At 42.0% G+C, this 27,075-nt stretch overlaps 1 protein-coding gene across 1 annotated transcript in view; it reads right to left on the reverse strand.

Annotated features, from left to right (window-relative positions):
- Positions 1–293: 293 nt before the first annotated feature.
- The window catches only part of LOC128133744 (uncharacterized), a 31,318-nt gene continuing 4,536 nt past the window's right edge, over positions 294–27,075 (reverse strand). Inside the window, exons 4-14 of the mRNA XM_052771274.1 lie at positions 2,856–2,921; positions 2,718–2,766; positions 2,439–2,598; positions 1,991–2,036; positions 1,668–1,937; positions 1,437–1,493; positions 1,130–1,279; positions 947–1,004; positions 743–877; positions 563–652; positions 294–421 (exon numbers count right to left, since the gene is read on the reverse strand). Coding sequence (XP_052627234.1) covers positions 294–421; positions 563–652; positions 743–877; positions 947–1,004; positions 1,130–1,279; positions 1,437–1,493; positions 1,668–1,937; positions 1,991–2,036; positions 2,439–2,598; positions 2,718–2,766; positions 2,856–2,921 — 1,209 coding nt within the window. The remainder of the gene's footprint in view (positions 422–562; positions 653–742; positions 878–946; positions 1,005–1,129; positions 1,280–1,436; positions 1,494–1,667; positions 1,938–1,990; positions 2,037–2,438; positions 2,599–2,717; positions 2,767–2,855; positions 2,922–27,075) is intronic.

Consider the following 27,075-nt stretch of genomic DNA (forward strand, 5'->3'; position numbering starts at 1 on the left):
TGTACAAATATAGTTGTATTGTTATGTGAATATAATCACATGTGATTACAAGAGAAGTAATCATATATGATTATTATGTGTACAAATATATTATATTGTTATTTTCAATATATTTATATTTACCTTCTACATCTCTTTATGGTTGTTCACCAGTTATTCCTTCTACTTTCTTAGCATTATTCCCTTCTATATTCATCCCTCCACACCTAAATATAATTAAAATGAAATTATTAATAACTTGTGAATGAAATCACATGTGTTTATATAAATTATAATTACATTTGATTACTTTATTAATCTATATTCTTGTTTACTTCTCCTTCAGCATTTTGTTCTTCATTATCACCACCTTTTTCATTTTCAACACCTTCATCATTCAAATTCATGTAATCCAAACCTTGATCATTAATATCATTTTCATCTTTCTCACCATTTGCATATATAAAAAATTTGTAGTTAATCACATGTAATTTGCATATAATAAAAATTTGTTGTTAATCACATGTAATTCTAAAAAGTTACTTTTTAAGAATCACATATGATTTAGTAAAATACTACTTACCTGTTATTTTAATATCTTCACCTCCCTCATCTTTATTTTTTCGTTGTTGTTCCTCTCCTCCTTTAAGATTCTCATTTTCTTGTCCCATAACTGCATATAATTTAAGATAAGTATTCAATCACACGTGATTCTATACGTAATCACATGTGATTTTATAGAGAGTTTTTTAAATACACTTACCTCTTTGAATATTTTCCCTTCCTACATTCTTTTTCTTTGATTGATCATTATCATCTCCATTGTTATCATCATCATCACTATTGTCATTTTCAACATGATCATTCCCATTTTTTTCTTGATTATCTTCACTCTTATCTTTAAAAATTGCATCAAAGCTAATTTTCAAATGATTAAGGGTTATATTTTCTGGGAAATTATTTATACCATCTTCAATTAACATATGTAACTTCCTATACTTATTCATAACCACATGCTCATAAGCCTACATAATAAATGAATTAATATATATATATATATATATATATATATGTATATATATATAATGTAACATGTAAAATATTAGTAAATAATAACGAGTTTTCATATAATTGTTGCAATTAAATTTACTTCCTCGTTCAGTTCTTCATCAACATACTCATCATTGAAATCCCCTGTTCCAAAATCACCAAGTTTATCCTTTTCAAATGTTTCTCTCATCTTTATTTTCTCTAAAGTCCAATGGCAGAACATTGGACGTGTTCTTTGAATGTTAAGTAACTGCAAAAAAAATTCTACTAATCATATATGATTTAAGAATCTAACATTTAAATCACATGTGATTATAGATACTCATGTTAGAACATACATTATAAATAAATAAAAATCATATGTGATTTTAAAGATATTTAAATAATGTAAAACATATTAAACATACCACCAAATAAGCAAATGGTCCATTAAAATTGCTTGTTGGATTTGATGGATCAAAAGACTGTTTGTTTTTAACCAAACAATCTATCAGATAAGAACACTAGTCGATGTTTTCTATTTTCTTCTTGCTTGTTATGTAGTTCAACAGGGTGGTGTTTGCTTTTCTTGAAGAGCTTGATTTTATCAGTGAGTTGATCAACAAAGCTATGAAATTCATCCTAAAATTCATATTTGCCTTGTTGGTGGAAACAATCTTCATCTTTATATCTTGAAGTCGAATCATCTTCTTGTCATCCAACTGGTTTGTCCATTCTTCATAACATTTATCTTCTTTTGTTCTGAATGGATGTTTTGAAAACTGTTTTCTTCCCAAAGGAAATCCAAGAATTTCTTTGATGGATTCTTTGGTGACATCAATAACTCCTTTTTGAAGAACTATCTTCTTTGTCTCGGAGTTAAAATTCTTAAGAACAAAGCAGCTTAAGGCCCCTGGGACCTCTTTCATCTTCATATTTAATATATTCAAAAACCCATATGTCCGACATAATTTTTTTGTACTTCATTGAAGCCTTGTATAACGGAAAACACAACTCCAGGTGTACATCTATCTTCAAATACATCACATAATGAATTTAATTCATATGTTATGATAATAATTAATGAAGGTATTATACATGTTTTATAATTTTATCACATATGTGTTAACTGAAAAATACATGAAATATGTTTTGAATAATCACACGTGATTGATTTTTGAATCATATATGACTTAAATAATTTTTATATAATCACATGTGACTGATATTTTCGTATATAAAAGATATTAATCACATGTGATTATTCATATTTGAATCATATATGATTAAATAAATTATCTTATTTGTATATTGATTTTTTTTCATACATAAAAGATATTAATCATATGTGATTTAATAAAGTTATTAGTATATCACATATGATTTAATAAATTTTTTTTTGTATAAAGTTATTAATCACAAAGTTATACCTGTTTCTGATTGTGTCAAAATGCTTCTTTATTATCTTCTTCTTTCTTTTCTTTATATCTTTTGTTGCAGAATCGGAATCATCTTCATTTTCATCACGTATTTGATCTTTACTTTTTGAAGATATGGCTTTTCTCTTTCTTGACTCGGTTTTCTTTTCAGCTGTTATGAAAATAATAATCATATACTAATTGAGAATCAAGTAATGATTAATAATTATGTGATTTTAAATACATATTACAATCATATGTGATTGAATTATACCTTTGTCGTGTTTTAACTTGGACCTTGTTTATGTTGTGTCTTCTTCATTTGATCTTTTTCCTTTTCCTTTAGAGAGACAAATTGTAAAAAAGGGATAGTCATATAATCATATGCTTATAACATGTCTTCACAAACCATATGTGATTTAAATATACCTTTTTTCTATTGTTGTTTGCTTTTCTTCTGTGAATACTACAATAGCTGTAATCAAATTCATATTTCTATACAAATCAATAATAAATAAGTATAAATATAGATAAAAGTCAGAATCAATAAAAGAATGTTATTATAATAAAGCTTAAAGTGTTATTGATTGATGTTAATCACATGTGATTGATGATGTTTTTTGCATATAAAAACAGGTAATCACATTTAATTAAAAACATATGGTGTTATGTTTATGTGTATAATCATATGTGATTGAGCAATACATTTCATATTTTTTGTTATGTTGTTATCTGTGTTTCTTCTGTTACTGTAACATCCCTAAACTTCAGAAGTATTGTTCAAGGGCTAAAGTGTAAATTAAGGAGGGGACTCGACGAGTAGGTCTTCCAACTCGCCGAGTCGGTGCGGGATTGGTCGCGGGATTAAGTGGCCAACTCGCCGAGTCGGTAGCTGGGACTCGATGAGTTGGTGCTGAAGAGAGAAAACCCTAATCGCGGGGGTTGTGCCCTATATAAAGAACATAACACCTCTTCCCCCAACCTCTTTACCTTCCCTTTGAGTTCCAGAAACCCTAGATTCGTGTGAGCTTTCCTTTGTGAGAGATTAGAGCCTTGGAGGAGGGAATCTTGGAGGGAAATTGAAGAGCAAGAAGATTGGAGCAAGGGGCTTTGCAGAGATTTAGCTTACTCTTCAGTCGAAGCTTTCATTTGAGGTAATGATCTGTTGTTTGAGCTTTTGAGCACCTAGATCTATCATTTGTGGGATTTTTGGGAGTATATCTAGTGCTATCTTGAGTTTGGAGGTTGGATATGACGTTGCTACCTCAGATCTAGTGTAGTAATGATCCAAAAGAGCATAAAGTCCCTATTCAAGAGTTGTTGATGAAGCCTTTTAGTCCCAAACCCTAGCCCTAGAGTGTATTATGCTTAGATATCATTGGATTCACGTAAAGTTTGCCACTTTACATGATGGATGGCTTGTAGAATAGTAGATCTATGGACTGGAGACCCTGCAAGGCTTGGAAAGCCTCTATAGGGGTTAAGAGCTAGTGGTACTCGGCGAGTCACATGGGTGTAGTCGGCGAGTTGCATGAAGATAGGCAACAACTCGACGAGTTGGAAGAACAACTTGGCGAGTTGGTTGAAGATAGAAAGGAACTCGGCGAGTTGGAAGAACAACTCGGCGACTTTGTTGAATGTTGCCTTGGAATCGACGAGTCTGTTCTTGGACTCGGCGAGTCTGGTCTTGGAGTCCTAACCTTTTTGGTTGAGATGTGAATCGGTGAGTAAAGGGATGACTCAGTGAGTTGAGTTCGATTAGACTCAGAGTTATGGGACTCGGCGAGTCTTGGGGCGATTGGGCGAGTCTTGGGGCGACTCGGCGAGTTGAGTCGTGCTGTGGGAGTTTCAAAGCATAGGGGCTCGACGAGTCAGCAGGATGACTCGGCAAGTAGAGATAGTCTTGGGTTGACCCGTTGTCTTACAGGGGTATTTTTGTATTTATTGAGTTTAGTGTTTTGGTTATTGATCAGTGGTGAAGTTCGTGTCAGAGGTTGGAGCAGCGTGATCTTATCTTTTCAGTCAACAGTTGTGAGGTGATTTATCCTCACTATATCAACAGGGTCTAAGGCACCATGGTCGGCCCTTTATAGGATTGTAATCCGGGTATCGTTGTTATGCTATTGCTTTGCTATGTTTGCATCCTGGTAGTTAGGATGGTATATGCTAGTGACCGGTTAGGTCGGTATCCTGGTTAGGATGATGTTATGTTATGTGATCTGCTATTCAAGAGTTGTTGATGAAGCCTTTTAGTCCCAAACCCTAGACCTAGAGTGTATTATGCTTAGATATCATTGGATTCACGTAAAGTTTGCCACTTTACATGATGGATGGCTTGTAGAAGAGTAGATCTATGGATTGGAGACCCTGCAAAGCTTGGAAAGCCTCTATAGGGGTTAAGAGCTAGTGGTACTCGGCGAGTCACATGGGTGTAGTCGGCGAGTTGCATGAAGATAGGCAGCAACTCGACGAGTTGGAAGAACAACTTGGCGAGTTGGTTGAAGATAGAAAGGAACTCGGCGAGTTGGAAGAACAACTCGGCGACTTTGTTGAATGTTGCCTTGGAATCGACGAGTCTGTTCTTGGACTCGGCGAGTCTGGTCTTGGAGTCCTAACCTTTTTGGTTGAGATGTGAATCGGTGAGTAAAGGGATGACTCAGTGAGTTGAGTGCGATTAGACTCAGAGTTATGGGACTCGGCGAGTCTTGGGGCGATTGGGCGAGTCTTGGGGTGACTCGGCCAGTTGAGTCGTGCTATGGGAGTTTCAAAGCATAGGGGCTCGACGATTCAGCGGGATGACTCGGCAAGTAGAGATAGTCTTGGGTTGACCAGTTGTCTTCCAGGGGTATTTTTGTATTTATTGAGTTTAGTGTTTTGGTTATTGATCAGTGGTGAAGTTCGTGTCAGAGGTTGGAGCAGGGTGATCTTATCTTTTCAGTCAACAGTTGCGAGGTGATTTATCCTCACTATATCAACAGGGTCTAAGGCACAATGGTCGGCCCTTTATAGGACTGTAATCCGGGTATCGTTGTCATGCTATTGCTTTGCTATGTTTGCATCCTGGTAGTTAGGATGGTATATGCTAGTGACCGGTTAGGTCGGTATCCTGGTTAGGATGATGTTATGTTATGTGATCTGCTAGATCGGTTTGATTGGATGCGTATTGTTATATGCTTGTATGTTTATGTGCACATGGTTGTTGGACTGGGGTTGGGGTTAGGCGGGTCCTGCTTTGTGATGTAGGCCAACATACCCAGGGCGGACCGGTTATCCCGAAGGCCGAGTGAGCGGTCCGGATAGGTTGTAGGCCCCACGAGGGCGGACCAGACGTGCCGAGACTCAGAGAGTGGACCAGGTGGGTTGAAGGCCTGGTGCGGGCGGACCAACCACACTGCAGACTCGATGGATACGGCTAGACTCGGAGGGTGGACCAGGTGGACTGAAGGCCCAGTGCGACAGACCTGTCACACAGTAGACCCGAAGTGCATGGATGTTCTGTTCGGTTATGATATGTTATGCGTGGTATACGTGGTTGGTATTTTGGCAGTATCTCACTAAGCTTTCAGGCTTACAGTTGTGGTTTAATATTTTTTAGGTACTTCAGGAGACCGGGGCAAGGCGAAGGCGTGATCGTACCACTCCTCATGTTCTTGTTTTATGATATGGTTCTGGGAATACTCTGATAATAAATGTATTCAAAACCTTTTTGTAATAACTTAATGAAACTAGATGGTTTTTGAAAAGTTTAAATTGGCTTGGATTTTAGAATGTTAGAAGTCAGTATTAGAGCTTTGGTTTGAGTGAATTGGAGGAACATTCGTGTGAATCTAGTCTCAAATTGTCACACCCCAAAACCGGAACGGCAGAAACGTTCTGGGGTGGATGACATCATGCCAAGTATCACAACATATGAAGTATAGTAATCAAAGTACAACAACCATTGCATTAATAGAAATAGTTTTACATGGTTTACATTTCATAGAGACATTACAGTAATACAAGTAATTATATAGGTGCAGCTTGGTACTAAACTGTCTTCACCAAAAGCTCCTGGAATGTACCTGTCTATTGCTGACCTGAGAATACAAGTTATTTGAAAGCGAGTATCAGCATTTTTATAAATGTTGGTGAGTTCATAAGTATTTAGTGTCATTTTATTCAAATAACTTTATAAAAGTGGTAGTTTAGAATCAACTGTGTATTAGAATCCCTTCCAGAAAATCCTATATTTTCTAAATAAAAGCAGTCTTCTACCAAGACCCGACAGTGTTATGTTTTAAAGAGAATTTCCCCGAAATATTATCATTACCAAAATACGGTATTTGCCTTTAAAGAAAGTAGGAGAATATTACTAGTAAAATTACTAAGGGGAAAATAACATATGCCTCAGCAGAAGATACTGCTGACTAAGGAGAAGAAATCATAGACTCCAGGAGAGTATCAAATGAACGACACGCCTGGCTCAGTCTAACAAAAGGAGACACAGACCCCAGACGGTATCAAATGTACAATACGGCTAGCAAGGTCTAAAACGGAGAAACACAGACCCCAGACGGTATCAAATGTAAGATACAACTAGCAAGGTCTAAAACAGAGTGTAATTCTAAGAGTGTGATTCCTACATACAGTGTTAAACATCATTACCTTAAGGCCATGAATTATAAGGTAAACATGGAGATACTCGTAACCATACTAATCAACACTAGAGTACTTGACGCCCTGCAAGTGTCGGTGTAAGTATGAAATTCGTCACCCCTTGGCTTGGTAGGCCGTGGACTGTAGCTAGCAGTCAGGGTGCGGGGGTGTCAGTCCCGTATAGATCTATACACACAATGTCCGCTCTCCCTACTGGAGACTCTGGTTACCAACTCGACGACGGGGAGATCCGTGTCTTGAGGATGCATCTCGAAAAGTGAATTCTGATGTAAGTGTTGGACTAACAGTAGAGACTCATAACTGAACTGATCGATGTAAACCTATTTGTCTATACATGTATATATAATATATAATTAATGATCAAACGACCTTCGGACGGATATCCGATCCCACCAGACCACATCCCAACGAGGAAAAGGAAATAGGGCGAACTAGCCTTCCTAAGTCCTTTAAACATTATTTATATATCTATACAAGTACAGGCATACATTTAACTAAGTAGAAACATTTAACGAAGTTGAAGTGTTTAACGAAATAAAAGCGTTAACAAGTAGAAGCGTTAATAAGTAGGAGCGTTTCACGAAGTAGAAGCATTAACAAGTAGAAGCGTTAATAAGTAGGAGCGTTAACAAGTAGAAGCGTTAATAAGTAGGAGCGTTAATAAAGTAGAAGTGTTAACAAAGTAGAAGCGTTAATAAGTAGGAGCGTTAATAAAGTAGAAGCGGTTCACGAAGTAAAAGCGTTATCAAAGTAGTAGCATTTAACTAAGTAGGAGTATTAACTAAGTGGAAGCATAACGAAACAGTAGTATCTAACGAAGTAGGATTATAAAAACATGGAAGAAAACTTTGATGAAAACTTTGGAAAACCTTTACACTTAAGAAAATTACGACTTGGTATTCTTTTGTAACATAAGTTTGAAAAACCTTTAGAAATCCTTTGAAAACCTTTCATAAACACGTTTTGAATGTAATTTCTGATACAACACTATAAGTGAAGAAAACCTTTGATTCAAATGATGCTGTAATTGAATTTGAAGTAAAACATACAGCGCGAGATACAATTTGAGAAAAGCTTTGAACAAGTAAAGACGTTTTGGAAAACCATTTACAGTATCATACTTGGTAAAACAGTTGACAGTTTAATAAATCCTTGTGCGTGCGGGTTATCAATCACATATGATTGATATGATAACTGGCATGTTTTAACTTGTATTCCCCCCCCCCCATAAAATCATGTAAAAACATTTAAACGGTTAATTCAGGGGTATGAACTCACCTGTTGTAAGCGGATTGAACGAAAGTGCAGATTGGGTGCTCGGTGTCAAGTAAAGACTTGAACACACTTAGTGACCTATTAACATATGATGATGTATGTTTACAAACAATTAGTAAATATAATACTAATTTAAACATGTATACGCATCCTAAAATGCGGAAAACACTTTGTTCAAGTGCTAGGAGTGTCCCGGGTAATATCTAAGGGAGTGTATGGCCCAATTAGGGAGTTTACTCTTCAAGAGTGAACTCTTTATAGAGTTTACGGCCCTATGACCATATCCCCATGAGTTTACGGCCGTAAACTCATGGGTGGTGTGTTCTTTGATGCATTAAGGTCTTATAAAACTTGTGTAAATTGGCTAGATTCAATTCTGGGACATAGGAAGGGTTTAAGGCCTCAAAATGGACCATTTGAGGAGTTTACGATCCATTGACACTCCTTGAGGATTTTACGGCCGTAAACACATGATTTTATGGTCGTAATCTCGTGTTTTACCATTTCTTTTGTTGTTTGGTGGTTCTAACTGATGCATGTAAGGTTCTAGTCACTTTTATGAGCATAGGAAGGTGTTTAGGGCACTTAAACACCTTGGAAAGGTGTTTATGGTCTAAGAAGATGTTCTTGGGGAGTTTACTACCTTAAACACATGATTTTACGACAGTAAACTCATGTTAGTCCATAAATCATGTGTTTTTGTGGTTGTAGGTTAAGCATACTAAGCTCTAGGTCCAATTCCAAGCCATACAAAGTGTTAAGGGCACTTTAACACCCTTTAGGGGTGTTTATGGTTTGAGAATGGGTGTTTACGGTCCAAGAACCTTCTTGGGCTGTAAACTCAAGTGTGACATATTTTTGTATGCTTTGGTGCATATCATGAAGGAAAATAAGGTTCTATGCACTCAAGGAAGTTCATGGAAGCTCTTGGAGGTGTTTAAGAGGTAGTTTAACACTTAAGCAAGTGTTTGTGGTCCATGGAGATGGGTTTACGGTCTAAGGATGTTCCTAGACCGTAAACTCATGTTTACTCCCCATTTTTCCCGATTTTGGTGTTCTAATTCCTTTCGTGTAAGCCTCTAAGGCATTGCTAAGCATTAGAAGCGGTTTGGAAGTGTTTTTGAGCATTAAAACCCCATTATGAGTGTTTACGATCCATGAAGGTGTTCTTGGAACGTAAACTCATGTTCTTGGGAGTTTTGGGTAATTTAAACACGAATTTGCAAGCTAGATGAGTTAAACAACAAGCTAGGAGGGTTATCTTACCGATTTGAAGCTCGAAGGGGCGATTTTGTACCAAAACACGTTTTGTAGAGAGAGAAAGTAGAGAGAGGGCGTGTCTAAGGTGAGAAAAAAAAGGTGGGAATGAAACCCAGTCAACCCTTATATAGGGTGGAGTTTATGGCCTGGTTGGGGTTCACCTGACACCAACCGCGAACGAGGTTTTTCACGACTTTTGTTAATCACGGCAAATTTTAAAATTATACCGCCTTAATTTTGGTTCGCTTGATGAATATTATTTAAAATATTCCAACGGGTTTAATTCTGGTCAAAAATATTTTCGGGATAAATTTGGCTAATTTTTGACGTAATTAATTTCGACGTTAAAACTAACGGAAATTTTTGGGTTGTCACATCATCCCCTCGTTAGAGGGAATTTCGTCCCGAAATTCAGGTTTAGGCAAGGAAGTAGGTAGGAATGATCGAGTAGAGGTATGAGGGCGCTTCCTATTCGGTTGGTCCTCGCACTCCCAAGTGAACTCTGGCCTTTGCTTGTCATTCTAACAAACCTTCACTTACGGGATGCGGATTCCGTCTCGTGCAGTTAGCGATTCCTACTGGTTCGTCTACAAAGTTAGGGTTCCAATGGTCTCTATCAAGATGAGTGGGATACAAAGAGTGATGTCGGGCAAACACTGGTCAAGTCTAAGAAGTGGATTGATCTGGGGTGAAACTTGTGGAATTTCCGAAAGTAGTAGTGGTCTGACGAGGGTTGGACCAATTCTTATAAAGAATCCCAGATGTTCCTAAGCTCTCGGAAGGGTGGAGCTTTTTAGTACTAAGAACATAGTGTACTTCTATGGCGAGATCATAACTGGCGTGATCGCCATTCCGAAGTTCCAAACATTCTCTCTCATACTGGAAGTGTAGTGCTTCAGGTTGGTTCTTAGAAAGCTCGGGTTGTGCTTGGATTCGTGTTTCCTGTCAGTTGGCTTTTAGAGGTTTTCTGGATCATCGGATGTATTGCATGTCTACGGGTATCTGTTTGCTGTAGAGTGTCTATATCAATCTTGTGCAAATGAACCTGCACTTCTGATTCTTGAGATGTTTCGAACGGAAACTCTCAGGGTCGGGGAGATAGGGTTTCACCAGACGAGTTCTTAGAAAGTTTTTAAACTTTACATTATCGTCTAGTTAGCGCTTTCACAATATAATCCTTAACAGGAAAGGATCATGCTCTTACTTGCCTTGCTGTTTCATGAATAGCAGGCTCTGCTCAGAGCTAACTCAATCCTTAGAGATTTTCTGAAGTGTTGGACTATCTCAGGAGGTGGTTCTACTATTTCTACGCGAGATAGTATTTGTGGAACACCTAATAGTCCAATGAATCTCTAAGACATGCATTATTCTCCATGGTGTTGGTTTATTTTAGTTGCAGAAAGCGCGTGCTCTTGTATAACCCATCGACTAACACCTAGACTGGTGTCAAGTCTATAATCTCTTCGGGATCTGGGTTATAAGGCTTAACGCAACCTACTCTCGTACTTTATTCAAGTATTCATGGCTGCGGAGGTTATCATGTGGTTCTTGGTATTCTAGTGTTCACTTCGGAGAATGTAGTCTATCGTCTACAAGGCGACGGTGACTTCTTCCACATAAGGGGGCGGAGTGTCCTAGGCACTACTTGTCGATAACAGGGTGGATGAAGTGCCTGAGTAGTGCGGACATCTTCCGCAACTACTCTTCCGAAGGTTCTGAGTTTTCTCGATCTAGGTCAAATCTAGTGAGTATAAGGTTTCGTCACTCGGAACTTAAATCTCCTCATCCACTCTTCTCAGAGTTTAACTTATCGCAGCTTCCGAATTTCCGGGATATCCGCTGAGATGCTTAATTCGGGGGATTAAGTGTGAATGGATGGTCGTAGTCAATGTCCTTGACTCTTACGACTCAGATTTCTTTACCAACCGAGGGTGTTAGCTACTATGTTGGCTTAATCGGGATGACAACAAATTTCGGATTTGTGGTCATTATAGTAGCTCAACCCGCCGTGGTTCTCTTGACTCTAGCTTCTATTCTATGGAATACGATGAAGCGTTTTACTATAAGGTTCGTGGTAGAGCTCATACTTGGCTTAACCACTAATACTTGGTGTATGCAAGCCGTATATAATTGAGGTCGGCAGGATGTTCAGTTGTGCGACTCCACCCCAGACCCACAACCCAACGAGGAACAGGGAGTAGGGAGGAAGCACACATCTTAAATCTTTTTTATCTCAATTATATACCACTCTTATGCATATACTCAGTTATAGTAGTCAGTCCCATGAGTTCTATCCTCTGGATTCATGAACCTGATTGCGAGGTGCGAAGGGTCTTACCGGGAGATCTACGGAGTAGGCTTCGAGTGGTTATTGTCTTCTGGAATACCTGTCGTGTCTTTGCTTCGGTTTCTTTCTGTCTAAGAAGGGTTGGTTAACAGCGCGCGGTACCCTTCTCCTAGGTACTTCGGAAGGTTTGAAATAAGAGTGATGACTGACAGATTGCATTAGTCTTTATTATTTTTTTTTATTATGTTTAGGTTCGGAAGAACCTTTATTTGCCGAAATGGCTACGGTGAAAGTTCTTTTTACACAACACTAGGGAGTTACACACAGTTGCACTAAGTCGAACCATGATCGATAGAGGTGTCGAAGTTGGCATACTTCGACATGATATAGAATGAGGGTCGATAGAGTCATGTGCCGAACGGGCACATAAGTTCTAGGCGTCTCGGGTTTCGTCCCGTGTATCATTGTAGCGGATACTTGGACCGATAGAGTCAACGCGAAACTATAGAGGGTCCTGAGTGTTTCTGAGTAGAGTACCTTTCATGAATGGATTCTCACGAGGCCTTTCTATAATCGCCTAACATATACTAGTCATGTATAATTAAGGTGGGGAGGACTGTTGACTGAGCGACTCCGCCCTAAATCCACAACCAAATGAGGAACAAGAAATGAGGCGGCATTCACTCACTCTAGGTTTGTCCATCTCAATTATACATGGCCGTAACGTATATATCTAGCCATTATAGTTTTTACCTGTTCAAATTTTAAATTTTATAACCGTGCCGCGACTTTCACCTTAACGGGGAAGTATTTACATTTAGAATTAGTCTTTTAATGTTTTCGGTTAGTTATCTAGGATTGAGAGACGTACCAAAATCCATCAGGTTCCTTAATGCTTCTCCCTAAGCATTAGAGTTAGACTCCTCCTATGTCCTTGTCTTTTCTTTCCGTTGGGCAATCTCGCTTTAGGTGCCCAATCTCACCACATAGGTGGCATACTTGATTGATCGTCACATTGGTGGTTGATGTAATAAACTCAACCAGGGTTATGCAGGCGCAAGCGGTATGCCCCCTTCATGTTGCACCTAGTACAACAGAGTTCCCGGCATATACCATGATGATGGTAGTTGCATTTTCCGCAACGGGGGAGGTTTCCTCGGTATGGTCTCCTAGGTGCAGGGATGGAAGGGTTGGTAGGGGTACTGACTGTCTCAGCTCGTTTCCCTTCGAAAGGTCCTTGAGCAGAGGTACTTCCCTCCTTGTTCTTGAACTTTCTCTTCAGTGGACTTGGGTGAGGTTCTTGGGTGGCTGGGTACATAGAGGTTGGTTGTTGCTGTCCACTACTAGGATCTGAATTCCCGATAGGGCTCTTGCTAACATTGGCGTTGTTAGCATTCAGTTGAGCCATGAAAGCTGCTACGGTTGCCAAGACTGCAGCCTGGAACGTAGCTTCATCGAGTAGGAGAGTCGGTTTCTTGCCAGTGGATTGGTTACGCTTCTTCGGAGGCATAGTTTTCTAATACGGAAAGGAACACAAGCTGACGAGAGACGATGGTTAACCCTTATACGTATCTATCCTTACTATATTAGGCATAAATTTTTCCCATGCCTCGGATGTTGGTTGTCTGAGTGTCGACCTATATCCCTATGATGTAGTCCGGGTATTCAAGGTAGGAGTATGAGTATCGGAAAAAGCCATAAGATGGGAGTCGTTCCTACTAAGTTACCTTTATACTGGGAAAGGTTTCACTCTTCGGCTTGGAAAGATTTGAGAACAGTTCGGAACGAAGACCGGGGGAAGAAAGGCTCATGAAGACTTATGGCTAAACACTCTCAATAGAGGTGTGGGGATCCGCTCTAATCATATTACTTGCAACGGGAAAAGGCGATTTTACCTAACACATAGCTTGAGTAGTGTGATCACTAACTCGCTAAATTGTATTATTTTATGGGTGTATTAGCGCTACTATAAGGAGGAAAAGACACTTCTCGGGTTCCATGCACTGGCTCCCTTTGTCTACCTCGTATCTTTCACTGGGACCGGCGTTGGTTTCCTTCGGGTAATTACCTAGGGTTCTCTTCTCCTATAGAGATATTGAATTTCTACTCCGTCTTACTTCCGATTCCGACTCTGGGTGTCATCACTTCATGATGGATGACAGGAAATCTTGGAAGATTAGGCGAATTTCCCACCGATGTCCCTAAAAGATATAGGCACTTGGTGGTCTCAATAGTCTCAACCTAGTTCATTTATTTCCGAACTGGAAATCTCCTCAATGAACCTCTTATGGATCTGAATCAACTCTTCCGTCGAGTACTGAAGTGGATAGGGTTTTCTACAGGGTTCGTGCGAGAATGGAAATGTCTAAAGAATCCTAAGAGATTATTAACATTTCACTGGGTGATCCATATCAAGTCCTGCTACGATTACGTAGGGTACACAAATCATATATAGCTTAGATCCGATAGGCCTTCGAATATGTGATACTACTCTATATCCACATCCCAACGAGGAAAAGGAAGTAGAGCCAAACCACACATTCTTAGCCTATGGGATCCTTATTATATATAACCTTGGAAGTATACCCTCTGTAATTGTAGGTATATTAGTAAAGATCTTTTTAGTTCTTCACACACGGTTATCTATGGATTCTAAAATACCCCTATGGTATTTTAATTTCTTGTTTGTTTCTTAACTTATGAATATGATTCTGGGGTTAATGTGAGTCTTTTAGTATTCCAAAATACTCCCATAGTATTTTAAACTTTATGTTTGGCTCTAGCATTCCTAGTTGGGAAGTTTCAGACCTGTTGCAACACCACTATCACTCCCAAGCACACGTTCATCGCATCTCGAATAAATGTAGTTGACCAGGTTACATTTATTCCAGCTTACGATTGCATAACTGCCCAGGTTTGATGGTAATGCTCAACATCCGAAGACTTTTAATCTTGTTCTTCTTGTGATACTTGTGTTCGAGTGTTTAGATTCTGGATGTTCTTATACTTTGGTAAAATATGGTATTAGAATCCCTTCCAGAAAATCCTATATTTTCTAAATAAAAGCAGTCTTCTACCAAGACCCGACAGTGTTATGTTTTAAAGAGAATTTCCCCGAAATATTATCATTACCAAAACACAGTATTTGAATTTAAAGAGAGTATCGAATGAACGACACGCCTGGCTCAGTCTAACAAAAGGAGACACAGACCCCAGACGGTATCAAATGTACGATACGGCTAGCAAGGTCTAAAACAGAGAAACACAGACCCCAGACGGTATCAAATGTAAGATACACCTAGCAAGGTCTAAAACAGAGTGTAATTCTAAGAGTGTGTTTCCAACATACATTGTTAAACATCATTACCTTAAGGCCATGAATTATAAGGTAAACATGGAGATACTCGTAACCATACTAATCAACACTAGAGTACTTGACGCCCTGCAAGTGTCGGTGTAAGTATGACATTCGTCACCCCTTGGCTTGGTAGCCCGTGGACTGTAGCTAGTAGTCAGGGTGCGGGGGTGTTAGTCCCGTATAGATCTATACACACAATGTCCGCTCTCCCTACAGGAGACTCTGGTTACCAACTCGACGACGGGGAGATCCGTGTCTTGAGGATGCATCTCGAACAGTGAATTATGATGTAAGTGCTGGACTAACAGTAGAGACTCATAACTGAACTGATCGATGTAAACCTATATGTCTATACATGTATACATAATATATAATTAACAATCAAACGACCTTCAGACGGATATCCGATCCCACCAGATCACATCCCAACGAAGAAAAGGAAATAGGGCGAACTAGCCTTCCTAAGTCCTTTAAACATTATTTATATATATCTATACAAGTACAAGCATACACTTAACTAAGTAGAAACATTTAACGAAGTTGAAGTGTTTAACGAAGTAAAAACGTTAACAAGTAGAAGCGTTAATAAGTAGGAGCGTTTCACGAAGTAGAAGCGTTGACAAGTAGAAGCGTTAACAAGTAGAAGCGTTAATAAGTAGGAGCGTTAATAAAGTAGAAGCGTTAACAAAGTAGAAGTGTTAATAAGTAGGAGCGTTAATAAAGTAGAAGCGGTTCACGAAGTAGAAGTGTTATCAAAGTAGTAGCATTTAACTAAGTAGGAGTATTAACTAAGTGGAAGCATAACGAAGCAGTAGTATCTAACGAAGTAGGAGTATAAAAACATGGAAGAAAACTTTGATGAAAACTTTGGAAAACCTTTACACTTAAAAAAATCACAACTTGGTATTCTTTAGTAACATAAGTTTGAAAAACCTTTAGAAATCCTTTGAAAACCTTTCATAAACACGTTTTGAATGTAATTTATGATAAAACACTATAAGTAAAGAAAACCTTTGTTTCAAATGCTGTTGTAACTGAATTTGAAGTAAAACATACAACTCGAGAGACAATTTGAGAAAATCTTTGAACAAGTAAAGACGTTTTGGAAAAACATTTACAGTATCATACTTGGTAAAACAGTTGACAGTGTAATAAATCCTTGTGCATGCGAGTTATCAATCACATGTGATTGATATGATAACTGGCATGTTTTAACTTGTATTCCCCCCACCCCACCCCACCATAAAAGCATGTAAAAACATTTAAAAGGTTAATTCAAGGGTATGAACTCACCTGTTGTAAGCGGATCGAACGAAAGTGCCGATTGGGTGCTCGGTGTCAAGTAAAGACTTGAACACAGTTAATGACCTATTAACATATGATGACATATGTTTACATAGAATTAGTAAATATAATACTAATTTAAACACGTATACACATCCTAAAATGCGGAAAACAATTTGGTCAAGTGCTAGGAGTGTCACGGGTAACATCTAAGGGAGTGTATGGCCCAATTAGGGAGTTTACTCTTCAAGAGTAAACTCTTTATAGAGTTTACGGCCCTATGACCATATCCCCATGAGTTTACGGCTGTAAAATCATGGGTGGTGTGTTCTTTGATGCATTAAGGTCTTATAACACTTGTGTAAATAGGCTAGGTTCAATTCTAGGGCATAGGAAGGGTTTAAGGCCTCAAAATGGACCATTTGAGGAGTTTACGATCCATTGACACTCCTTGAGGAGTTTACGGCCGTAAACACATGAGTTTACGGTCTTAATCTCATGTTTGACCATTTCTTTTGTTGTTTGGTGGTTCTAACTCATGCATGTAAGGTTCTAGTCACTTTTATGAGCATAGGAAGGTGTTTAGGGCACTTAAACACCTTGGAAAGGTGTTTACGGTCTAAGAAGATGTTCTTGGAGAGTTTACTACCTTAAACACATGATTTTACGACAGTAAACTCATGTTAGTCCATAAATCATGTGTTTTTGTGGTTGTAGGTTAAGCATACTAAGCTCTAGGTCCAATTCCAAGCCATACAAAGTGTTAAGGGCACTTTAACACCCCTTGGGGGTGTTTATGGTTTGAGAATGGGTGTTTACGTTCCAAGAACCTTCTTGGGCTGTAAACTCAAGTGTGACATATTTTTGTATGCTTTGGTGCATATCATGAAGGAAAATAAGGTTCTATGCACTCAAGGAAGTTCATGGAAGCTCTTGGAGGTGTTTAAGGGGTAGTTTAACACTTAAGCAAGTGTTTGTGGTCCATGGAGATGGGTTTACGGTCTAGGATGTTCCTAGACTGTAAACTCATGTTTACTCCCCATTTTTCCCGATTTTGGTGTTCTAAGTCCTTTCGTGTAAGCCTCTAAGGCATTGCTAAGCATTAGAAGCGGTTTGGAAGTGTTTTTGAGCATTAAAACCCCATTATGAGTGTTTACGATCCATGAAGGTGTTCTTGGACCGTAAACTCATGTTCTTGGGAGTTTTGGGTAATTTAAACACGAATTTGCAAGCTAGATGAGTTAAACAACAAGCTAGGAGGGTTATTTTACCGATTTGAAGCTCGAAGGGGCTATTTTGTACCAAAACCCGTTTTGTAGAGAGAGAAAGTAGAGAGAGGGCGTGTCTAAGGTGAGGAAAAAAAAGGTGGGAATGAAACCCAGTCAACCCTTATATAGGGTGGAGTTTATGGCCTGGTTGGGGTTCACCTGACACCAACCGCGAACGAGGTTTTTCACGACTTTTGTTAATCACGGCAAATTTTAAAATTATACCGCCTTAATTTTGTTTCGCTTGATGAATATTATTTAAAATATTCCAACGGGTTTAATTCCGATCAAAAATATTTTCGGGATAAATTTGGCTAATTTTTGACGTAATTAATTTCGACGTTAAAACTAACGGAAATTTTTGGGTTGTTACACAGATCAAGGAGAGTTTTCAAAAAGAGAATTTAAAATGGTTTTCAAAATGAGTAGAGGGGGACACGGAGGTACGATCAGCCGGAGCCAGTAAGTAACCCCAAAATACCATACAAGATAATTGTTTTGAGATATGAATGAACAACGTGCTAGTACTAGGCTAGGGATCCTCAGGAATTGCATGATAGAGTTGCCTGATTTATGATGCCTGCTAGCCTAGGGTTTCTTTTTGTTTGAGGTTTCCAGTGTTCCTCTAGGAGTGAGGGTTGAGTGCTAGTTATGCCTGTTCATCACTAGGGTGTTGTGGTGATACTTGATATAAATATGGGTAGGTGTGGAAGGTAGTATGGGCTCGTATTACTGAAAGCACAGGACCCATACGCGTATCAAGGAAGTCACAACCCCTAGGTATGGGTTGAGAGTCGGTTCCCGGGTTAGTGGGAGGTATTTGATGTTTTGCGGTATTTTCAGTATGGTGGTTATGAGGCATGCTAGGAGCGGATCCGGATCAGGATCGGCAGCAGGAGAGGGCGGTCAGGGTGGGTCAGTACCGCCCGAGGTTATTGGTCAGATGGGCACAGAAGATTTGGATGCTAGGATTCGTGAGATCCTGCATGATGAGGTTGTTGCGATGTTCCGGGCTGAGTTGTCGAAACTGTTTGGGTCGATCAAGACCGCTATGGTTGAGTATTTTAATGAGCGTTATGCAGCTCTAATAGAGACAGCTACCGCGACAGCTACAACAGCTGTAGCAGCGGCAGGGGGAGGAGCCGATAGAGGTTTCCAATATCGGGACTTCGATAATACGAAGCCCCCTACCTTCGATGGAGTTCAGGACCCGATTGTTGCTATGAGATGGTTATCAGACGTGCAGGGGTGTTTCTTCACGTGTTCATGCCCTGCTGATCAGAGGGTGAGGTGTGCTCTGAACCTTTTGAGGCTCGGGGCGAAGGGTTGGTGGAGGTTGACCACGGGATCGTATTCTGATGCGCAGCGAGCTGCGGTTTCTTGGGATCAGTTCAGAGAGATGTTCAGCACTCGCTATGTTCCGCGAGTTGAGAGGGAGAGATTAGCTCAGGAGTTCCTAGAGCTGAAGCAGGATTTGGAGTCGGTGACGGAGATCACCAGGATGTTCACTGAGAGGGTGATGTTTTGTCCTGAGTTTGCTTCGGAGCAGGATCAGATTGAGTCGTAGTTGCGAGAGCAAAGGCAGGCTCCGGTGCAGTCGTAGCCAGCGCCGAAACGTTCCAAGACCGTTGATTCTAGATTAGGAGATCAGAGCAGCCGCACTTGTGGGAAGTGTGGGAAGGGTCACACTGGAGTTTGTAGGTCCGGTGGTGCATGCCGCAAGTGCGGAAAGGAGGGGCATTATGCGAGGGATTGTCGGCAAACAGCCCCGGTTCAGGATTTGTGGATTTGCTATCACTACCATCAGGTTCGACACTTGAGGGTCAACTGTCCACAGCTTGCTGCAGGACCGGTGTAGGCTATAGCACCGGCCATTTTAAGGATTACGGGGGGAGATCAGGGTGGAGCAAAGCCCCCGAGGGCTCAGGGGCATGCTTTTTAGCTTATAGCAGAGGAGGTCAGGGCAGAGCCGGATGTAGCTGCAGATACGTTTCCTTCTTGCTATCTTGTTATCTTATGGTTGTTATGGGGTATTATATCTGCTAGTCTTGTTCGCATAATTTATGGTATTATATGGGGGTCGGTAGTTAGGGGTTGAAATCAGTTAGCATCCAAGGGATTGATGGTTAGATTTTGGTTGATTGATCTTGTTGTCGGGTATAGCAATTGCGATTTGAGAAGTGTTCAGCGATGAGTCGAACTCCCTTAGAGTGCGAGATGTGCGGTGTCGGAGAAGTGATTTTGTGGAGGTTGCTCGTTTTGATTCAGTTCAAGTAAAAGAGAATTCATTGAGTAAGAATGTTTAAGTTATGTCGGTTGGGTCACCAGTGGTTGGTAGTTAGTGCTCTAAGTGGGGAGAATTTGTGTAACGACCAAAAATTTCAACCAATTTAAAATTTTCGAAAACAACCCGATTCCATTAAAGTTATAACAAAAACATTTTCAATACAATTTATTTTAAGTGTTTCCAGAATCTCATCACAATATAAACACGAGGAGCGGTACGATCATGCCTTCGCCTTGCCACAGTCTCCTTAAGAGCCTGAAAAACATTAAACCACAACTGTAAGCCCGAAAGCTTAGTGATATATCCCCAAAATACCAACCACATATACCATACACGCATAACATGCCATAACATATCCGATCACAGAACAGCCATGCACTTCGGGTCTACTGTGTGACTGGTCTGCCGCACCGGCCAACAGTCCACCTGGTCCACCCTCCGACTCTAGCTATATACCTTGAGTCTACAGTGTGATTGGTCTGCCCGAACCGAGACTTCAATCCACCTGGTCCACTCTCCGAATCTAACCACATACATCGAGTCTGCAGTGTGATTGGTCCGCCCGCACCGGGCCTTCAATCCACCTGGTCCACTCTCTGAGTCTACAGTATGACTGGTCCGCCCGCACCGGGCCTTCAATCGGCCTGGTCCACTCTCTGAGCCTCGGTACATCTGGTCCGCCCTCTTGGGGCCTACAGCCTATCTGGACCGCTCGTTGGGCCATCGGGACAACCGGTCCGCCCTGGGTATCTTGGCCTACAACACAAAGCAGGACCCGCGTCAACCCAACTCCAGTCCAAACAACCATGTGCACATAAAGATACAATCATATAGCAATTCATAGTCAACAAGCCGATCAAACAGATCACATAACATATCATCATCCTAACCAGGATACCGACCTAACCGGTCACTAGCATAGCATCACCCTACATCTCAGGATACCTATCTCAACCAAGTCTCTAACATATACCATCCTAGCTACCAGGATGCAAACATATCAAAGCTATAACATAACAACAAATACCCGGATCTCAATCCGATAAGGGCCGGCCTTGGTGCCTTAGACCCTGTTGATATAGTGAGGATAACTCACCTGGAAACTGCTGAATGAACAGATAACCCAAGCTACTCTGATCACTGATACGATCTCCACCACTGGACAACCACCAAGGCACTATACTCAAAACAATATCCAACAATTACCAAACTGCCCCTGGAAACCACTGGTCAACCCTTGGTAAAAGTCAACCCCTGACTGACTCTACTCGCCGAGTCAACCCAATGATTCACCGAGTCCCCATACTCAGAAATTCTCCAATCCGCGACTCAACTCGCCGACTCACCCCGAGACTCGCCGAGTTCAACAACTCTGAGTCCACTCACATACAACTCATCGAGTCATCCCCTTGACTCACCGATTCACGGCTCAACCAGAAAAGATTGGGACTCTTCGACAAGACTCGCCGAGTCCAAGAATAGACTCGTCGAGTCTAAGGCTATCTTCAACCTACTCGCCGAGTTGTTCTTCCACCTCGTCGAGTTTCAGCTCACCTTCAAGCTACTCGCCGAGTCTACCCCATGTGACTCGCCGAGTACCACCGGTCTGAATCCATACAGAAGCATTCCAGGCCATGAAATTGATCCAAAACATAGATCTAGTCTCCTACAAACCATCCATCACGTAAAGTGGCAAACTTTACATGAATCCAAAGAGATCTAGGCCTTTTACAATCTAGGGCTAGGGTTTGGGACATGATGGCTTCACTAAACACTCAAACATAGCGACTTTATGCATATTTGGACCATCACCACTCCAGATCTGAGGTAGCAACCTCAGATCTAACCTCCAAACTCCAAAACATACCAAAATGAACTCCCATAAACCCCAAGATGATGAATCTATATGAGTAATAGCCCAAGAACGAGATAATAACTCAAAAGAATGCCCCAACAGCAATGAAACTCGAATCCAAGCAAAGCCCCTTGCTCCAATCCTCCTACCCTTGAATATTTCCTCAACAATTGCTTCTCCAAGCTTCCAAATGCAACTTGATCCACTCACACACGAAGGTTAGGGTTTCTGGACTTGAGGATGAGTAAAGAGGCTGGGGGAATGAATGTTATGTTCTTTATATAGGGCTCAACCCCGAGAATTAGGGTTTTCTCCACTCAGCGCCTACTCGCCGAGTCGGCCACTTAACACGCGACCAATTCGCGACCCTACTCGCCGAGTCCACGCATGGACTCGTCGAGTTCCTCTATTTCCAATATACTCTTTTAGCCCTTCAACTCTACTCTTGATATTTCGGGATGTTACAATTCTCCCCCACTTAAATTAGGCTTCGTCCTCGAAGCTTGCAACGACTCAACTCTAGAAATACTCCTGCCACGCACCACCTGGCATTAACCCAACCAGGTTCCTCAAAACACAACCATAGAAACCAGAAGCTCACTTTCTCCTTTCTTACGGTGTCCTAACCACCGACTCAAGCCGGCTACCGGCTTTACCCTCTGATAACTCCACTTAACAACTGAGTACTACGCATGATGAAACACTGCTCCAAATCACAACCATCACTCGACCCATATGAGTTAGAAATAACCATGCACCACCGGATTCTCGATTCGAGTCCAACTCTAGTCATTCTGCTGACAGAAAGACACATTCTTCAGAACAACTCCCATGAGTTCTCCTCTTGCAATCACATACACATGTTGAACTAGCTCTAGCACCCTCAGGTTGGGAAAACCCAATACACTGATGACATCTCCAAACATCCCCCAGGATGAACCACTGCTACATACGCACTTCCCTAATCAGAATCACACTGAGAGCCCGAGACTCCCTCCCTGCATCCCTTCCGAGCCTATTGGCTCTGCACCCGCGAAGTTCCTTCCGCGACCTCAGCAGACATCCCAAACCGGATGTGATTCAATCCCACTGCCGCAAACACACTGCTCAATGACCATACTCGGATCACTCTAATCATAACTCTACTCTGCCGCTTTCACTTCCGTGAACTTGCACTCCCTCTCGGAGTTACACTCCTCTCTCATTCCTTTACCAAGGAATCCACTTGGCCGCCTTGTCACTCCGACAAGTGCCACGGTTCTCGTCCAACGCTACACCACTCCTTCATAGCGTAACCGCTATCCATCCAACACACATACTCTGACTCTAATCGCAGGGACTCTCAAGCCCATGCACTATCTCAACTAATCAAGATCACTACCTGGGGCCAGACCTTCAAATGCTACCACACCGCAACATACACAAACCATATCCTCGAACCGATCCAACAATACATGCAGAGTCTTTGGCATGACTGGACCGCCTCACCAGGCCTTCAGCCAATCTGGACCACTCTCAGAACCTTCAGCCAATCTGGACCGCTCTCAGTGCCTTCAGTTTAGCTGGACCGTTCTCCGAGCCTTCGGCCTGACTGGTAAGCCTACCGGCCTTCAGTCTATCCAGACCGCTCAACTAGCATTCATCATTCCGAGCTATCTCTCCTGTAAATCTTCCCATGCATACCGTTCTAGCCCTCTAGGGGTTCCGAAATCTATCTCCATCACACAACTCAATCCCGGCTTGATCCCAGATCCTCCGCAAATAAGTACCCTTGGTTTGTATTCCGCCACGCATGCCTGCCACTTACTCATGCCAGCCTACGCTCTTGGCTGACAGAGCACTGCTGAATCCCAGAGAGCTCGACAATCTCACATACTCATCGATCATCCGGAGAATTTTCCAATTCTCCCCCACTTAGGGCACTAAATATCAACCACCGGTCGCTATCACCGACCTCCCAAAACAACCCTGCACAACACCACACTTACACGCGGACAGATTTCCCACTAGCACTAGCAACCTTCACAAAATCACATTTCCACACTGATCATCCCGCTCGAAAGAAACTCAATCTGTAGCTAACCACTCCTCAGAAAACAGATGCTACCCGACATTCAGACGAACGCCAGATTCCCACTAACAACCCCATGAATGATAACCAACGAAATTCCCAACACTAACCCATAATCATAATCCTCAAAGTACAACAGATACCACACCGAGAACCACACAAAGATACTAGCACATAAATAATACTCCACAATAATCATAAGATAACAAGACATCAAGGAAGAAACATACCCGCAGCTGCATCCGGCACTGCTCTGACCTCCTCTGCTGCAAGCTGAAAAACACGACCCTGAGCCCTTGGGGGCTCCGCTCCACCCTGACCTCCACCCGTGATCCTCAAAGTGGCCGGTGCTGGAGCCTAAACTGGTCCTACAGCGAGCTGTGGAAAGTCGACCCTCAAATGTCCAACCTAATGACAACGGTAACAAATCCTCAAATCCTGAACCGGTGCTGACTGTCGACAATCCCTCGCATAGTGCCCCTCCTTTCCGCACTTGCGACATGCACCACTGGACCTACAAACTCCGGCGTGACTCCTTCCACACTTCCCACAAGTGTGGCTACTCAGATCCCCCACTCTAGAATCAACAGTCTTGGACCGTTTTGGCGCCGGCTGCAACTGTACTAGAGCCTGCCTCAACTCACGCATCTGCAACTCAATCTCTAACTCGCACCGCCTGGCGGCCTCCTGCAACTCCAACAAGGTCTCGCACCTCTGCGTAGACACAAACTGTCTGATATCCCTCTTGAGCATGCTCAGATATCGAGACATCTGAGCCTGCTCCGAAGCGAACTCAGGGCAGAACATCGCCCTCTCAGTGAACATCCTAGTGATCTCAGTCACTGACTTCGAATCCTGCTTCAGCTCAAGGAACTCCTGAGCCAATCTCTCCCTCTCAACTCGCGGGACATAACGAGTGTTGAACATCTCTCTGAGCTGATCGCATAAAACCGCAGCCCTCTGGGCATCCGAATATGACCCCGTGGTCAATCTCCACCAATCCTTCGCCCCGAGCCTCAACAGGTTCAGAGCACACCTCACCCTCTGCTCAACAGGGCATGAACACGTGAAGAAACATCCCTCCATGTCCGATAACCACCTCATAGCAACAATCGGGTCCTGAACTCCATCGAAGGTGGAAGGCTTCGTATTATCGAAGTCCCGATACTGAAAGCCCTGACCAGCACCTCCCCCTGCCGCTGCTACAGCTGTTGTAGCCGCCGCTGCAGCCGTCTCAGTGAGAGCTGCATAGCGCTCATCAAAATACTCAACCATGGCGGTCTTGATCAACCCAAACAGCTCCGACAACTCAGCCCGGAACAACTCAGCAATCTCATCAAGCAGGATCTCACGAATCCTCGCATCCAACTCGCACGTGCTCATCTGACCAATAACCTCGGACGGTACTGACCCGCCCGGAACTCCCTCTCTTGCTCCCGATCCTGATCCAGATCCACTCCCAGCATGCCTCGGAATCTCCATACTGAAAAACACCACACAAAATCTCAGACACTTCCCACTATCCCGGGAACCGACTCTCTCAACCCAACCCTAGAGGTCATAGTTTCCCTGATACGCGTATGGGTCCTGTGCTTTCAGTAGTACGGGCCCATACTACCTTCCACACCTACCCATATTTGTATGAAGTACTACCACAACACCCTAGTGAAAACATACAAACAAGCGCTCAACCCTCACCACTAGAGGAACACTGGAAATCTCTCACAAGGAACCCTAGGCTACAGGCATCACAATCAGGCAACATTATCATGAAATCCTGAAGATCCCTAGCCTAACACTAGCATGCTGTTCTATTAAAGCTCAAAAACAAATAACATGCATGGTATTTTGGGGTTACTTACTAGCTCCGGCTGATCGTACCTCCGCGTCCTCCATTACTCATTTTGAAAACCATTTTAAATTCTCTTTTGAAAACTCTCCTCGATTTGAGACTGGAGTCACACGAGTGTTTCTCCAATTCACTCAAACCAAGGCTCTAATACCAACTTGTAACGACCAAAAATTTCAACCAATTTAAAATTTTCGAAAACAACCCGATTCCATTAAAGTTATAACAAAAACGTTTTCAAAACAATTTATTTTAAGTGTTCCCAGAATCTCATCACAATACAAACACGAGGAGCGGTACGATCATGCCTTCGCCTTGCCACGGTCTCCTTAAGAACCTGAAAAACATTAAACCACATCTGTAAGCCTGAAATCTTAGTGAGATATCCCCAAAATACCAACCACATATACCATACACGCATAACATGCCATAACATATCCGATCACAGAACAGCCATGCACCTCAGGTCTACTGTGTGACTGGTCCGCCGCACCGGCCAACAGTCCACCTGGTCCACCTTCCGAATCTAGCTATATACCTTGAGTCTACAGTGTGATTCGTCCGCCCGCACCAGGCCTTCAATCGACTTGGTCCTCTCTCCGAATCTAACCACATACATCGAGTCTGCAGTGTGATTGGTCCGCCCGCACCGGGCCTTCAGTCGGCCTGGTCCACTCTCCGAGCCTCGGTACATCTGGTCCGCCCTCTTGGGGCCTACAACCTATCCGGACCGATCGCTGGGCCTTCGGGACAACCGGTCCGCCCTGGGTATCTTGGCCTACAGCACAAAGCAGGACCCACGTCAACCCAACTCTAGTCCAAACAACCATGTGCACATAAACATACAATCATATAGCAATTCACAGTCAACAAACCGATCAAACAGATCACATAACATATCATCATCCTAACCAGGATACCGACCTAACCGGTGACTAGCATAGCATCACCCTACATCTCAGGATACCTATCTCAACCAGGTCTCTAACATATACCATCCTAGCTACCAGGATGCAAACATATCAAAGCAATAACATAACAACAAATACCCGGATCTCAATCCGATAAGGGCCGGCCTTGGTGCCTTACACCCTGTTGATATAGTGAGGATAACTCACCACGAAACTGCTGACTGAACAGATAACCCAAGCTGCTCCGATCACTGATACGATCTCCACCACTGGACAACCACCAAGGCA

The sequence above is a fragment of the Lactuca sativa genome, chromosome 4 (assembly GCF_002870075.4).
Source record: "Lactuca sativa cultivar Salinas chromosome 4, Lsat_Salinas_v11, whole genome shotgun sequence".
NCBI classification, from domain to species: domain Eukaryota; kingdom Viridiplantae; phylum Streptophyta; class Magnoliopsida; order Asterales; family Asteraceae; genus Lactuca; species Lactuca sativa.